This window comes from Giraffa tippelskirchi, chromosome 1 (genome assembly GCF_054371585.1).
Source record: "Giraffa tippelskirchi isolate mGirTip1 chromosome 1, T2T-mGirTip1v1.2.pri, whole genome shotgun sequence".
Classification (NCBI taxonomy): Eukaryota; Metazoa; Chordata; class Mammalia; order Artiodactyla; family Giraffidae; genus Giraffa; species Giraffa tippelskirchi.
Window position 1 is genome coordinate 180940834 of NC_137275.1, and position 15601 is coordinate 180956434.

The window sequence follows — 15601 nt, forward strand, 5'->3', positions numbered from 1 at the left end:
CTGGTAAAGAATCTGCCTGCAATGTGGGAGACCTGGGTTTGATCCCTGGGTTGGGAGGATCCTCTGCAGAAGGGAAAGGCTACCCATTCCAGTATTCTGGCCTAGAGAATTCCATGGACTGTATAGTCCATGGGGTCACAAAGAGTTGGGACACAACTGAGCAACTTTCACTTTCTTTCTGTGTCCAGGGAAGGGAGCAAGGATGGTTCCTCTAGGGTCCCTCCCATAGGTCCCTCTCCTCCTCTAACAAACAGAGCTGTGCTGCCAAGGGGAGGGGCAGGAATGGGCTGGACAGGCAGAGCAGCCAGTGACTACTGGTGCATTTTTTTTTTTTTAAACCCAGCACCACCTCCTCTCCCTGTTCTTGGCTTCTGAGCCTCTGGAGTCAGATTCCATGAGGATCCTTATAGAGAGGAGACTGCTGAGCATGGAGAACAGTCTGGAAGGTCAGGGCTCTGGCTGGTGCCCCAGGTTCAGTGTTTTCTAGAAACCTTTCCCACCTTCCTTCAGACCATATCATCCCAGGGTTGTCTCCACAGCACGGGGTAAGGAGACTACCAACCAGCATTTTCTCAAAGTGCTTCAACTCCGGAATGCTTCTCTTTGAGGCTCGGAGATAGTCTTTATTTTAGTTTTACCTCAAAAACAAGCTAATCATAACCAAAGAAAGTCAAAGAGACCCCTAAATGAAAGAATGAGGTGCCCACCATTCTTGGGTCCTTTCCTTTAGACTTCAGTTACCACAGAGCTGCTCCCCAAGGCCAAGCAAGGCATGAAGATGATGGTGATTAGCATTTTCTTCAGTTGATTCTGTATTTGGTGGGGAAATAAGACTTCTCAATAACCTGAGGTGGTGGAGCAGTGTCTCCCTGCTGTGGTGGTTCTGGGTTAAGTGTGAGGAAGGAGCTGGATCTCAAAGTGAGAAAAGCCAGGTTCCATGCCTGCCCTCTCAGGACTGTCTGCTTGACCTTGGCTCCTGTCATTGGTCCTCACCTTACCCCATGTGTGAAGTGAGGGGCTGGACAAGCTGACCTCTGAGGTTCTTCTTAGCTCCTAATTTCTGTGAGTCTAGATCAGGTTGAGAAGGCAGATTAATCAGGATTCTGGTTCTGTCCCTGCCTTCACCATGACTCATTCGGTGACCTTAGATAACCTTGTTGTTCCCCACCTTTGACCATCCTGTGTTGCAGAGGAGGGCTGTGTAAAAGGTGGCCAGGATTCAGGAGACCTGATCCTCAGCAGGCTCACCACTGAGGATCTTGTGCACTAGGAAACTCCAGCCTGGATCCAGCCTTGATCCAGCCTTCTAGTGAAGTCTGTGGGTCCAGCCCCCCATTTTGGGGACTCTCACCCAGTCACATGGCTTCAGGCCTCCCTGGCCTGCTTTGGCCACGTTGGCCTTGCTTAGTCTTCCAGACCTGGAAACTAATATGGACATGCCTCAGCCACAACGTTCAACTCTGCAGAAGCCTCGTCAGGGACTGTTCCGAGCCAATGAGAGAGCTTGATGCTGGGGGAGGTGGGGACATGGAGGAAGTAGACGTACCTCCCATCCTTGGGGAACTTGTGATCTGGGGTGGGGAGGAAGGGCCAGCATAAGCCTGTACTCAGTGTGGTGGGAGAGGGACAGCAGAAGAGAACATTTCAAGTTGAGGGAACTAAGAGGACACTTTGGATGAGACCTTGAAGGATGGGGTGGACTTGAGATGGAGCTGTAGACTGAGGGCCAGTGTTGTGAAGGAAGTGCAGACAGACTCTAGGGTCCAGGGGGAGGTGGGTGATGTGTCTGGAAGGAGCTTGGGACCAAATCTTGACAGGCTGTCATGGCCTGGAATGGGAGTCAGGGCCAGGGAGGCAGTGAGACCTTTTGGTTGCAACTGCTGGGAACTGAACTTGAACTAACCTAGGCAGAAAGAGTGATTCATTGAGAGAACTGACAATCTGAGGACCAGGGGTCTGCTGTCCTTCAGAAACAGCTGACCTGGTGCTTGGACACCACTATCAGGACACATCTGATCCTGTTTCTCTCTATGCTGGCTTCATTTTTCTCTTCTGTGGGTAACTTCTCTGCCTGGGAAAGAGACTTACTGGCCCAGCTGAGGTCAGGTTCCCTCCCCAGGACCATCACCAGAAGGCAGTAGGGCTGCTCTGCTCCTGTCTGCAGAGGCAGCATCTGAAGGAAGGGACATGCTGGGCAGACTCCCCCAGAGCTACCCCCCGAGTTTCTGAGCAGAAGGATATGGCCTGATCTGACCTGCATTTGGGGAAGAGTAGGCATTAAAGACAGTTTTTTTCCTTTTATTCATAAAAACAAATTTGCAACAATTTATTAAAAATTGATACCATGCAATAGGGGTACGAGAAACTCCTCATTTACATTTGATTCTGGCAGTTCCAGTCTAATTTAAAGCATTTGTGCACTAACGTTCATTGGAAAACACCTTCAGGCTGAAGCCTCTTAGGAAATGTATGGTGTGTTTGCTGCATATAAAAGAACAGAACCGTTAAATAGCTAGAGTCACTTCTGTGGGTCTTGTTATTTGTGGGGAAATTGAAAAAAAATCGGGTGAACCTACAGTATTATTAAGACAGAGAATGTACTGTGTGGGTTAATCTAGAAGACTGTGCACGCTCAGGAGTCACAACGGGTCACGGACGCACACACTCACCTCCGACTGTCCGATACTTTTGTTTTTTTTCCTGCTATGCTGGATTAATATTTCTACAGGTATTGTTTGTGTGTGTGTGTGTGTGTGTGTGTGTGTGTGTGTATACATTATGTACAATGAATTGTCTCTTTCCCCTTGAAAAATTAAATGTGATCCTTTAAATTAAATCTGGTTTGGTGAAATCAAAAAAGCAAGTAAATACTGTAATACACAGTGAGTGACAACACCGATTTTTAGTGCCTAAACAGACAGTGACTTCAACTTGACCTGTTAACAATTTTTCCCCCTAAAAGCTACGTTCCTCCATAACCTCTCTTTGGGGGAGGGGAGGGGAATGCTATGCTACGTGAAATAGGGTGTTTTGAAATGTTGGCGATGGTTGCGATTCCCATGGGCCCTTTTGTCAAAACCTGGTGGTGACAGCGCTGTATTCCTGACTTCGGTGGTCTGGGAAGAGATTATTGCCTGCCTGTTGAAGCTGCCATTAGGTTTCTTTAGGGAGTTGAGCGACTGCTCAGTTGTGCAGACGTCCCGGACGTTGTCATTCAGGCCTTTCTTTAGCAGAGAATGAACCTGTCTAGGAATGTCACAAAAGTCATCGGGAGCCACTCTCCAGCTGGGTGGATCCTGGCAGAGGGCTATGCTGGGTGCGTCTCTGGGCCGCAGCCCTGTCCTGAGGGCTGAAGGTCATGGTCATCCTGATACCTCATGGGTCAGGGCCGCTTCACTGATCGGTAGGAAGCTTTTCTGGACAAGATTAAGTTTTGATCCTCAGAGCGACCCTGTGAGGTAGGCAGGACGGGTGTTATTTCAACCCCAGTTTGTTAGTGAGGGGAAACAGGCTCAGAGAGACACAAGAGACCTGCCCAAGGTCACGGAGGGAGTTAGCAGTGGAGCAAGGGCCTGAACCCAGGTCTGTCTCACTCACAGGCCGGTGCTCTTTGGAGTTCCTTTAAAGGGGAAGAGTGATCTTATGAATGAGAATCAGTATGCTGATTGATCACCCTGCCCCCCACCCCCTGCAAGGGCAGAGCCCGCCAGCTTGTCCGGATGAAGGTAAGGGAAGCGCTCAGCTAACAACACTCTCCCCATGACTACAGGGATGTTCTCTAGCAGATGCCCCCAATTCACTTTGGTCAGAAACAAAGTCAGTGGAAAAAAAACAAAACAAAACCCCAGCCAGCCCTTGGGCCCTGATGAGAGAGGTTAAAGTGCACAATCTTTCTTTATCGTGTTTGCTGGGAACAGACATTCTATGATTAGCTCGGGTGTTCCCCTTATTATGGGGAGCACCTGATAGGAACACAAAGACATGGCCGACGTGGTAGGTGCATGGCCGACTGTGGGTGAATGCTGCAGAGCGTGTCTGCAGTGACGTGCCCTAAATCCCCACGGTCCCGGAATGGGTGTTATTGTGTTAATGTGTGAGTCAGCCTACTCCGGTACCCCAGCCCTCGGCCCGCAGAGCTGTGCCCGGCCCCCCTTCCCGCAAGACTCCCTGTTCCAGGAAGGCTGGGGTTGGCTGGACTGGCCGCTGGAGGCCTGGCTGCCCTGCCTGCCTCCTTCCCCAGAGGGGAGAAGGGCTGGCCTGGGGGGCCACAGCCAGTGCGTGTGTGGAGAGGCAGAGGCGGTTTCTCCAGAAGCCTTCGCCTCTTCTCAAGGCTGCTCAGGGCCACTCAGTGACTTCTAGCTGGAGTTCTAGCGACTTTCTCCTTGTCTAGGATTTTTTTTTTTTTTTTTTTTGCAAAGTTTCAAATATCCTAGCTCCTCTTCTTTTGCAGACATGAAGGAAGAGGTCATTTTCATTTCTCTTCTTTGTGAAAGAATAAAAACTTCAAATAAGGCGCGAGGTCAGGTGCCAAGTGCCCCCCATCCTGTGCACCGCATGCCATCTGAGCAGTCCAAGGCCAGCCGTGGCGCCAGCTTCTCCACAGCCAGTGCTGACAGTGTTCCTGTAGCAGCTGCCTCTACTCCGTGTGATTCTGTCCTGGGGGAGGCCCCGGCCCCAGGCCTCCCGCCCTTACAGGCCCGAGACCATAACTCGGAAAGAGGGTGGGACGTGTCTGTGACGGGGGCTGGCGGTGGGGCTGACACAGGGGCTGACACAGCTGGCGTCCACGCCTCCGATGGATGGGAGGTAGGCGTGGTGGAGGATGGGGAGCTGGAGGGACAGCCGGCGCTGGATGCTGTGGCAGGGAGAGAAAGAAGGGAGGAGGGTTAGTGAACACCAGCTGGACGTGCTCACCAGGAAGGCCCCTGGATTTGCATGGGCCAAGACGCTGATGGTAGGAGTGCAGTTCTCTCTCAGTCCAGCGTCTGACCTTCCTGTCATCTAATCACTTACCTATCTGGCAGGAGTTTAATGCAGGCCTACCTGTGCCAACTGCTGCCCGGCAATAACCACGGTGACAGTAAGCAGGGAGGAGGCAGGCTTCTTGAGCTTCCAGTGCTTCCTAAGAACAAGACTTTGCCCTTTGAACAGGGCTTTGCTGCAAACACAGACAGTTCTCTACTCTTGCAAGTGTCCAAATGGACTTGGCTTTGGGTTCCATCCCTGAAAGGCTTCTCAGCTGCTCTGTCGTCCCTCACTGGCTTCCCTGATGCTGGCCAATTCCAAAAGGTTCCTTCCTGGTCTTTTGGCTTCTTAGGTGACTAGTGTACTCTTTCCAACACTGGAATGGGGCATTCAGGGCTCCCCAAGATCTGCTGCTTGCCAAGTTCTCCAGGTGAATCTTCTACCTGCTCCCACCAAAAATTTTACCCTCTTGTGGCTAGTTTTCCCTAAAATCCTGCTTATGGGCAGTCTTCCAAGCCTCTGCACATGCTGTTTCCCCATCCTAGAAAGCTCTTCCTCTGCTTTCCCTCTAAGATCCAGTTTAAATGTCATCTGTTTTGTGCTACACTGCCCCCCTCCCCGCCCCGAAAATGAGCTCTTTCCTCCTCTGAGCCCCCAGAACCCTTGGTAAATTCCAAGAAATGCAGTAAAAAAAAAAACCCCAAAAACCTGGGGCTGGGTAAGCAGGATGACAGAGGAGGAGCAAAGACTCCCTGCTCACTGCCTGCCCTTCTGCCTGCCTTCTCATTAGTCCTCATGACCAGCAGGCAGCAGTCACTTCAGTTGTTGTGAAGGCTGCTTTGGGGGATGTGGACGGGCCACTGATCCCCTGCTCAGCTGCATCGTGTACAATGCTCCACTGCATCTGGGAAGTTGCATTCCCTGAACTCTTAGGCCTCCTTGTGTCCCACAGGCCACTCAGGTGGGAAAATCCCTAGACCTTCACAGAAGCCACTAGGCAAAAGAAGTATTGCTATTCCCATTATAAAGATGAGGAAAGGGTACAGAGAACCTGCTCTTCTGGGTACAGAAACAACCAGAACTGGGGAAGGTGGGACTTCTTCTGTTGAAAGACAGTGCTTTATGGGGCGGTAAATCAACTCACAGGTGCGCCTGGTGTGTTGGTGGGGTTCTGAGATGCATGGAGCCAGAGGCAGTGCTACCCCCACTCCCTAAGGACCTGCTGGCCAGAATGGTGTCTCCCAAATGCTCATGAGAGATTAGTGTATTGGAGACCTCATTTTGAAATTCAAGTTGAACTTGTATAATGTCATCAGTGTTGGCAAAGAGTCCAGGAAAATGGGGAGCTGAAGAATGAACCTGACCTGGGAAAGGATGTTGTGCCTGAGCATCCTGAGCAGGGTGGGATCTGTGTGTTGCTGTCAGAGCCACGTGTTCTGCTGTCTGCTAGGATCCTGTTTGCTTTTTTCATTAATTCAGTGCTAGAAGCTGTGTTCAATCCAAGGGACATAGGAAGGACTTACACCTTACCTTCAAGATGCTTGCACTCTAGTGCACGGAACTCATACATAGATCACTGATGAATGCCATGTAACCATCAGTGATTATACTGGACCCGTCAGCTTCAAGGCTTTGGAGCTAAGTGGGTCAAGAGGCTCTTAACTCGGTGATTACATGGCCCCAAATGACACTGCAGTTGGTGAATGGGCTCCTTTTGCTGGCTTCTCCCCCCGTGTTGTCACTTCCTAGGGAACAAGTTTCAGGGTTGACATTTCTAATTGCTGCTTCTAATCTGCTGTAAACTGGGAAGAACTAAAAATTACCAGTGGGGACAAAGCTACCAGAGATGTCCGGGGCTTTGCTTAGATGTCACGTTCTCACTGAGCCTGCCCTGACTTCCCTGTGTAAAATTATACTCTCTTAATTTTTCTCCAAAGCACCTCTCATTTACATACAGGGGTTTGCTTTTTTGTTAAGTTATTGTCTTGCCAGATAGAGGGTAAACTCCATGAAGGGAAGGATTTTTATTTGTTTTCTTCATTTCTGTGCTCGATACATGTAGGTCTCAGTAAATTAGTGTTAAGTAAATGTATTCATTTTACATGTAACAAAGGCTGTGTGCCTGCTCACTTGGTTCAGTTGTGTCCCACTCTTTGTGACTCCATGAACTGTAGCCCGGCCAGGCTCCTCTGTCCATGGGATTCTCCAGGCAAGAATACTGGAGTGGGTTGCCATTTCCTTCTCCAGGGGATCTTCCTAACCCAGGGATTAAACCCCTGTCTTCTGCACTGCAGGTGGAGTCTCCTGCTGAGCCATCTGGGAAGCCCAACAAAGGAAGAGAACATGGGATTTGACATTGGACAGACCCAAGTTCAAACCCTATCTCTTGCATTTGGCAACTGGTAAGCTTTGGCAAGTCACCTCGCTTCTTTGAGTATTAGTCTTCTTATCTGTAAAATAAGCATTGTAATTTGATCTGTATCGTGAAATTACTGTAGAGTTCAAATAAAGTAATGCATGTGAAAACATGGTGCCAATTGTAAACTCTTGTGCAGTACTCTTTGGCAATAATTCCAAAGGAGAAGGTACTTACTGTTCTGGGGAGTTTATATCTTCTATAGGATCTTTGCATGTTCGAGAGGGCTCTGTTGTGTTCCACTGTAGCTGGGGATTTTGATCGAGGTGATTTTTTAAAATGGCCTTTCCCCCATCTGAATGCAGAGCAACAATATTGAAATAATTCCATTAATTTTTAAAAAATCAACAATGTATCCGTTTTTAGGATACTGCCCAAGAAGACAGAATGCAGAAGAGCCCACCTCCCCCGAGTTCTCTAAGCCCTGGTCCCTGAGCTTCTCTCTTGAGCCCAAGGCAGGGAGCCTAGAGGCTCCCATCCAGAGATGGACATGGCAAGCTGGAGATGTGGATGGTGTGCCCTGGGACCTCCCTTTCTATAAGAATAAAGAGAATCAAGTTGACCAATGTAGGTAACATAACTTAATAATGAGAGGTTCTAATATGAAGGTTCTTTTCATGGGTGTGTTAGGAATGTAATGATGAAGAAAAAAGAACTCCAAGATTGCCACAGACTGAAAAGAACAATAATAGTAAACTGCTGGTGGGAGTATAAACTGTCATAATCTTTCTGGGAGGTGCTGTCAATAAGTATCAAACACTTTAAAAAGTATGTTTCTTTTACTCAGAATTTCCACTTTGAGAAACTATTCCAAAGAAATAGTTAACAATTGGTGTGACAATATATACAAGATGTTTAAATCACTATCCTTTACAATAGCAGAAAGTTGGAACTAACCCAAATTTGTGCAGTAATAATGGATTTGTTATTTACTAATATGTACAAATGGGGCCTCCAAAGAAATACTGTGTAGCCACAAAACATGATCCTCAACCTTTTTTGTGCTTCAGAACCACCTGGAGAGAACTAAAGAAATATCAAAACATGACCTCTACCTGAGAGATCTGGATTCATTTGGTTTGGAAAAGAGCTTGGGTGTTTTCTTTTTCTGCTGCAGGGGGCAACCTTATATGTATGTCATTTTGCATCCACGTGAACACAGTCAATCCTCTTCATTCACGGATTCTGTATTTGTGAACCTGCGGACATCTATCTGTAACCCCAGAGTTGAATACCCATGATGCTTTCACTGTCATTTGATAGCACACACAGAGCATCAAAAATCTGAGTCACTCTCCTAGCTGAGGTTGAACAAGGCTCTGCCTTCTTGTTTTAGCTCTCATGTTATAGGTATGCTTATTGTGGTATCTGAAGTACCACATTGTTCACAGTTTTGGGTGTTGTGTTGCTGATTATTTCACTGTTTAGAATGGCTCCCTTGCCTAATGCTGAAGTACTGTCCAGTGTTCTGGTCAACCTCTTCTTTTGTGGTTTCTCTGTTTTATATCAAACTGAAAAGATTCCCCTTCCCCTGCTGAGATTACAAAAGAAACTCTCCTATGGTTTCTTCTGGTACATTCATGGTGTCACTTTCTTATATTTAAATCTTCTATCCATCTGGAATTTATTTTTGGGTAAGTTGTGAGGTAAGGATCTAACTTTATTCTTTTCCAGGTGGCTACCCATTTATCCCAATGAAATGTATTGAATAATTCATTTTTCTCCACTAATTTGAAGTGCCCGTCTTTTCTAGATACTAGAATTATTAGGAATAATTTTTATTCTTTCAATTTCCTTGTAACTTATCTCAGTATAAACTTGTAACAATCAACCCTCAATATATAAGAATTTTATAATATTGTTTATAAAATAAAATACTTATTACTTATATAATAAAAAAGAAACTAAAGATTTTTCATTGATTTAAACAAACTGATTTTATAAAATTAATGACTATATGCTAATGACAGGATGCAAAGAATAGAGAAGTATATAAAATGAAATTAATTTAATTTTCTCACCCACTCTCCTCACATATTGTCCCTTTCACACAGGTGGATACTGTTAACAATCTGGTGTTTGTTCTATCAAATCTTGTTTAAAAAATGCACTCATACAAACATATATACATACATGTGTGTGCATTTGTGTATATCTTAATTCTGGTCTTCACTGAACTTTTCTTAGAGATCTTTCCATATCTGCACAAATAGATTTTTGTTGTTTGGTTGCTGAGTCATATCCGACTCTGCAACACCATGGACTGTAGGCTGCCAGGCTCCTCTGTCCATGGGATTCTCCAGGCAAGAATACTGGAGTGGGTTGCCATTTCCTTTTCCAGGGGACCTTCCTGACCCAAGGTTCAAACCCACATCTTCTGCATTGGCAGGCAGATTCTTTACCACTGAGCCACTTAGGAAGCCCTGCACAAATAGATGCACCTCACTTTTTAACAGCTGTATCGTGTGCCTTGTTTGGGCTGTATCATAATCAATAAAACCACCCCAAATGACAAACAGGTAAGTTAATTCCAGCTTTTCTCGCCTACAGGTAGTGTTACGATAAGCACTGTGTGTCTACACCTTTGACTATATGCGACTGTTTCCAAGGGGCAGCCTCTTGCTAGGGTAATCGCTAGTGAGTGAGCTTAACACCTGACATTTAGAGAGTGCCAGACCAACTTCCAAAACATTGCAGGAAAATGTCCATTTCTGTATACTCTTAGCAACACTGGTGATCTTTTAAAAAGTTTTGCCTAAATGTAGGCAAAAAATGGACTGTTGTTCTTCATGTGGTTCGTGGGATTGAGCGTCATGTCATTTTATAGACTGTCCCTTTCTTGTACATTGATGAGGTGTGTTTGAAACTGTAATGTTGGGAGAAGTATGAGTACATTATTCACTGAGAACAGTGTGCCCCCAGTCAGAACACTGGGAGTACTGGTCGTGCTGTGGACACATGGAGCTGAAGCCTAGGGGACTGAGGAACAGAAGCACTGTGCGTAGGTGGATCCCCAGGTGGGCTCCAAACACTGAACCGTGCTCAGAAGTCATGGGTTTCAGACACTCCAGCTTGGCTTGTGGGACTTTTAGACCTGCCCCGCCCTGCCCCTCTGAGCCTCAGTGTCTTCATCTGTAAAATATCTCATACCCAGGGTCCCACCTCCTCCTACCTGTGCTCTCAGTGAAGTTCCCCAGGTTGAGGATGTCGTTGAGCTCTTGGTAGTGGTTCTGTTTAATGTAGGTGGTCTTTTCTGGTGTGTCCTGCAGCTGCATGGTGACCTCTTCCAAGTCTTTGTCCAGCTAGAAAACACAGGCTCCAGCTGAGTGAGAGCTCCTGCCCTGGCCCCAAGTAGGAAACTGAGTTTTCCCAACTCATTGCTATAATCTGGGGGCTCACAAATCTCTAAGAACTCCTCCTGTCAGAGAATGTCTTAAATAGGGCATCGCTGGACCCCACAGCCTGGGCCAGGTGGGCAATAAACTCCTGTCAGATTCTGTCTAGTTTATGTTCCCCCAGTTCTTGTTGCAGCCATAGTGACAGGAGATGGGGCTGCACCCTCATGACGTGGTGATGCTCTGAGAGGATGTGGTGGGAAGTGGCAGCCCAGAGAGTTCCTGCACGAGGCAGAAGGGCTCAAGTGGGAGGATGGGGCCCTGATGACCAGCCCTGTGGGAGGTACCTCTGTGATCTTCATTCGCAGGCGATGGTTTTCTGACTGTAGGCCCTCTAGGCGGGATGTACTTGCTTGGTTCACGCTGGTAACTGAGGTGGAGGTTTTAGAATCTTCTTTCTTCTGATTCTGAGTGAACTGGAATCGTCTGTTCTGAGTTGCTGCATCTGGATTTGTTCTCAGAGTGATGAGCTGAAAAAGACAAAGGAGGGCTGAAAAGAGGACTCTGGGGTCCATACTTCCCCCATGTCTATCCAGCTGCTTCCAGGGTCCTGTGCAGGAGCCAACATGGGACCCTGGGAACCACACAGTCTGGGAGTCTGGAGCCCAGGTTCAGGCTTTCTCTGTCCTTTTGTTTTGTGTGTGCCCTTGGGCAGGCCCTTCCTCTTGCTAAGTCTTGGGTTTTTTCCTTGCTCCTAGATGTCTGGTCTCCTGACCCTGATTCCATGAGAATCCCAGCCATCCCGCGGAGCCCACCCAATGCCCCTTAGCCTCACTCCAACTGAGCCTCATTCCACCTTAGGCCTTACTCCATACAGAAAATAAAAACAGTTGTAGGCGACAGCTGTGAAGACAATGTGCAAGCTTGTGCTTGTTAGAACCATGGTCGCAGCCCCTGTTCACCAGGACCTCATGGTTCAGAGGCAAGGAGCAGGGATGGAGAAAGGATCTTCACCAGGCCAGAGTGCTCACCATGCTGCTCTGGGCCTGGGCTCAGATCCATGGAGGGTCTATGGAAGGGTGGTGAGGATAAAGGAAGTCTAGGGAGAAGGAATGGCATATGCAAACACAGGGAGGCCTGGGGCTCAGGGTGCTTATAGAGAAGGGCAGCTGTATGGTGGACAGAGTTCTTTGGGAGAGACAAGGAGATCTGATGGTCCTGGAAGGCAGTCCTGTGTTGGGGACTCGATCCTGGAGCCAGGAGCGCAGTGAAGAGCTATAGAGGGTGAAAAAGCAGAGTGACCCAGTAAGAGCTAGGCTTAGAATCATCTGGCATCTTCTACAGGGTGGAGACGAAGTCAGAGTGCAGGCAAAGAAGTTGTGGTGTTAACCTGGAGCCTGGGAAGGTGTTGACAGCTAAAGGAAGGAGTGTATGCCAGAGGCGTTCTAGAACAGAGCTGACACTGCCTATGCCCAGGAGGCTGCAGGAGCTGTGGGACCCCTGGTGGTCTCTCTCCCCCTTTTCTAAGGCAGATACTCCCTAACTTGGGTCAATGGCTTCTCATCTGTTTCTGTTTCCTACTCCTCCTTTTACTCTTGAAGGTCAGGTTTCCCTCTACACAGATCAGCCTAGTGCAGGGGTCAAGGCCTCTGGTTCACCTGCCCACTGCTGTATAGGATAATGTTTGGAAAATATCTCTCAGGTCAGCCCTTCAGATAAATGAAAAATATAAGTGGTTATTAAAAATGCTTACTCTTTTTGACCCACTAGTACTACTTCTGTGACTCCACCTTAAGGTTATAATTAGAAATACGGAAAATGTATTATGTAGAAAAAAAAGTTCATTTATAATATAAAAATCTGGAAGAAACTGTAGTATTCACCAATAAGGGATCAAGTGGATGAGTAAATTACAGAACTTGCCCTCAATGATGATTATAAAATGTGGGACAGTACAAAGGGCAGAAGTTAAAAAGGCAAACTACAAAATGTATGATAATTGTAGCTATATCTGAAAAAGCATCACTACCTAAATCATTAAAAAAAAAAGACAGTAAAAAAACCAAACCATAATATTAACAGTGATTATTTTTGGGCAGCAGAACTATGTCAGATTTCTGAAAAATCTGGTTTTGCTTTTCTGCATTTTCCAAACTTTCTGTGATGTGAATTGTGGTCATTATTTTTTTTAAAAAAGTGCATAAAACTTTCAGAAAGTGGAAGAAACATAGCAGTCCCCTTGTGACGGAGCCAGAGGCCAGATGCCAGGGTGGTAAGGGTGGGGGTTGTCGGCGGCCGCCCCATACCTTTGGCACAAACACCAGGCAGAGGGTGATGGTGCTGCAGAAGATGATGACCAGGGCCACAATGCAGAACTGCACGTTTGGCTGGTCCCGGGTCAGGAAGGAGACGGCTGCCCCAATGATGCACATGATCCCCACATTGTAGACGCTCATCCCGATGTACTTGCTGTCATTGAGTGCGGGGATGCTGACATTTCGGGTCTCCCAAGCTAAGAAACAACCGAACAACTGGAACGGTGAACAGAGAAGGGAGATGGTTGTTAGCAAGTGGCGGCATACACTCCTGCTCTGAGAAGCTACTGAACTGAGGGTTTTTCTGTTACTCCTGCCTATGCTGAAGTGAGGACCAGCAGGGAGGGAGGCTGGGGGATTGCTGCTGGCCAGGTCTTCTGGATATCACAGTCTGTCCCCACTTGTGGCCCTGGGTTGAGTCCTGCCTAGGAAATGCAGAGTAGGGTGTTACACTGTCTGTTCTCCTTTACTTCCACCGCTGGTTTACACACAGACTCACAGGAGGCCACAGTGGGAAGGAATTTCAGACACAGTCTCAACCACATCCCCTCCCTTTACAGAGAGCTGAAAGGCCCAGAAAGGAGGATGGGACTTGCCCAACGCCACAGAGTAATATGGTGACAAAAGTGGACTATAGAGTCTCTAGACATTCAGGCTAGTCTTTTTTCTGTTAAACCTGGCAGAACTCGTGTGTCTAGGACTTCTATTATCCTCCAATGCACCTAGCCACCCAGAGTAGTGAGACTCCATTTCCTAGCTGTCCTTGAAGCTAGGTATGGCATATGACTGGGTTCGAGACAGTGCCATGTAGGTAGAAGTATGTATAAGCTCTGGGAAATGTCTTCAGAGGAGAAGGCTGTTCCTGTTCCACTTTCTTAGTAGATGGAGTGGAATGTGATGAGCAGTCATCTTAGACCATAAAGTCATCTTAGACCATGATGTGGAAGCTATATGATGAAGGTGAGGGAGACAAGATGCCAAGGACTCAGATTCTAGGAGCCTCCACACCAGCCCTTTTGCTTACCTGAGAGGGAAATTATCTATTCTTAAACCACTATTGTTGTGAGTTCTCTGTCACCTGCAGTTCTGAAAAGTCAAAGTGTTTGTCACTGGATTGTGTCTGACTCTCGGTGACCCCGTGGGCTGTAGCCTTCCAGGCTTCTTTGTCCATGGGATTCTCCAGGCAAGAATACAGGGGTGGGTTGCCATTCCCTTCTCCAGGGGATCTTCCTAATACAGGGATCGAACCCGGGTCTCCTGCATTGCAGGCAGATTCTTTACCATTTGAGCCACCAGGGAAGCCCTCACTTTCAGCTCTATTCCTGACCAGTATATTTCCAACAGAAATCAACAGGATAGAAGTCAAATGTGATCTGAAGTAGAATGTGCTCTGAAGTATGCTCATCCCAATGTACTTGCTTTCATTGAGCATGGGGATGCTGATGTTTCAGGTCTCCCAAGCTAAGAAACAACCGAACAACTAGAACAGTGAACAGAAAGCAGAGATGGTCGAGGGTTTAGCCTCCCCTCTGAGGGTTGTCTGAGGGGAGGGCAGGTTGCAGAGAAAGTGCAGATGGGGTGCTGGGCAGAACGGTGGTGTGGGTGGGAGAGCTGACCACAGCTGTTGACTGGTGCAGGGCCTCGGCTGGGGTCCAGCCCCTCCAGGAGGCCATCCTACAAAGGGTTCCTTTCCCTCTGGCTTTATTACTGAAGAAGTTTGGGCATCCAACAGCTCCATGAACCAGTTAACATCATCCCAAGGGCCTACACTATCTCACAGGGCTTCTATCCAGATGAAATGAGAGGATGAATGTGAAAGCATTTCATAAACCGGTATATCCGTTATAAGTTAATAATTATTTTGTAATTTGTATTTTTACAACCATAGTTGTTTTGCTGTCCTCTAAGTGTGTTATCTCAAGACTGTTTAATTGTTATTTTTAATTCCAATCAGAATGGGAACCAGAAGCCCAGGAAGCAGATACTGAGAGAGGGAAGGAAACCACAGTGCTGAAAGCCTGCTTCATTCTGGTTTCTTCAGTCCTACAGCTGGGTATGGCTGTCTGCATCCTCAGTTCAGTTCAGTCGCTCAGTCATGTCTGACTCTTTGCGACCCCATGAACCACAGCACACCAGGCCTCCCTGTCCATCACCAATTCCCGGAGTCCACCCAAACCCATGTCCATCGAGTCGGTGATGCCATCCAACCATCTCATCCTCTGTCGTCCCCTTCTCCTCCTGCCCTCAACCTTTCCCAGCATCAGGGTCTTTTCAAATGAGTCAGGTCTTCGCATCAGGTGGCCAAAGTATTGGAGTTTCAGCTTCAACATCAGTCCTTCCAATGAACACCCAGGACTGATCTCCTTTAGGATGGACTGCATCCTAGAGGGGAGGAAGCAGAGGCCTGGCAAGTCCACAGACCTGCCTGGGTTCTTTTGGCAATGTGAAGCAGGGCTGGATGCTGCCAGGATGCCTGCTCTCTGACAGGGTGTCTGGGTACCTCCTCTCTGCCACAGAGGCAAACAGTGGCTTAACTTTCTTGTGGAAGGATCTGAGGGTGCAGTAGCCAG

At 47.6% G+C, this 15601-nt stretch overlaps 1 protein-coding gene and 1 long non-coding RNA gene across 2 annotated transcripts in view; one reads left to right on the forward strand and one right to left on the reverse strand.

Moving 5' to 3' along the window:
- Positions 1–2307: 2307 nt before the first annotated feature.
- The window catches only part of GABBR2 (gamma-aminobutyric acid type B receptor subunit 2), a 367555-nt gene continuing 354261 nt past the window's right edge, over positions 2308–15601 (reverse strand). The window contains exons 15-19 of the mRNA XM_081511648.1: positions 13023–13247; positions 11064–11246; positions 10554–10683; positions 7559–7676; positions 2308–4855 (exon numbers count right to left, since the gene is read on the reverse strand). Of these exons, the coding sequence (XP_081367774.1) occupies positions 4690–4855; positions 7559–7676; positions 10554–10683; positions 11064–11246; positions 13023–13247 (822 nt within the window). The 3' untranslated portion in view covers positions 2308–4689. The remainder of the gene's footprint in view (positions 4856–7558; positions 7677–10553; positions 10684–11063; positions 11247–13022; positions 13248–15601) is intronic.
- On the forward strand, positions 7860–8468 carry LOC145514341 (uncharacterized). The gene is made up of 2 exons (XR_014060070.1): positions 7860–7948; positions 8392–8468. It is a non-coding gene; the product is annotated as an uncharacterized LOC145514341 (long non-coding RNA).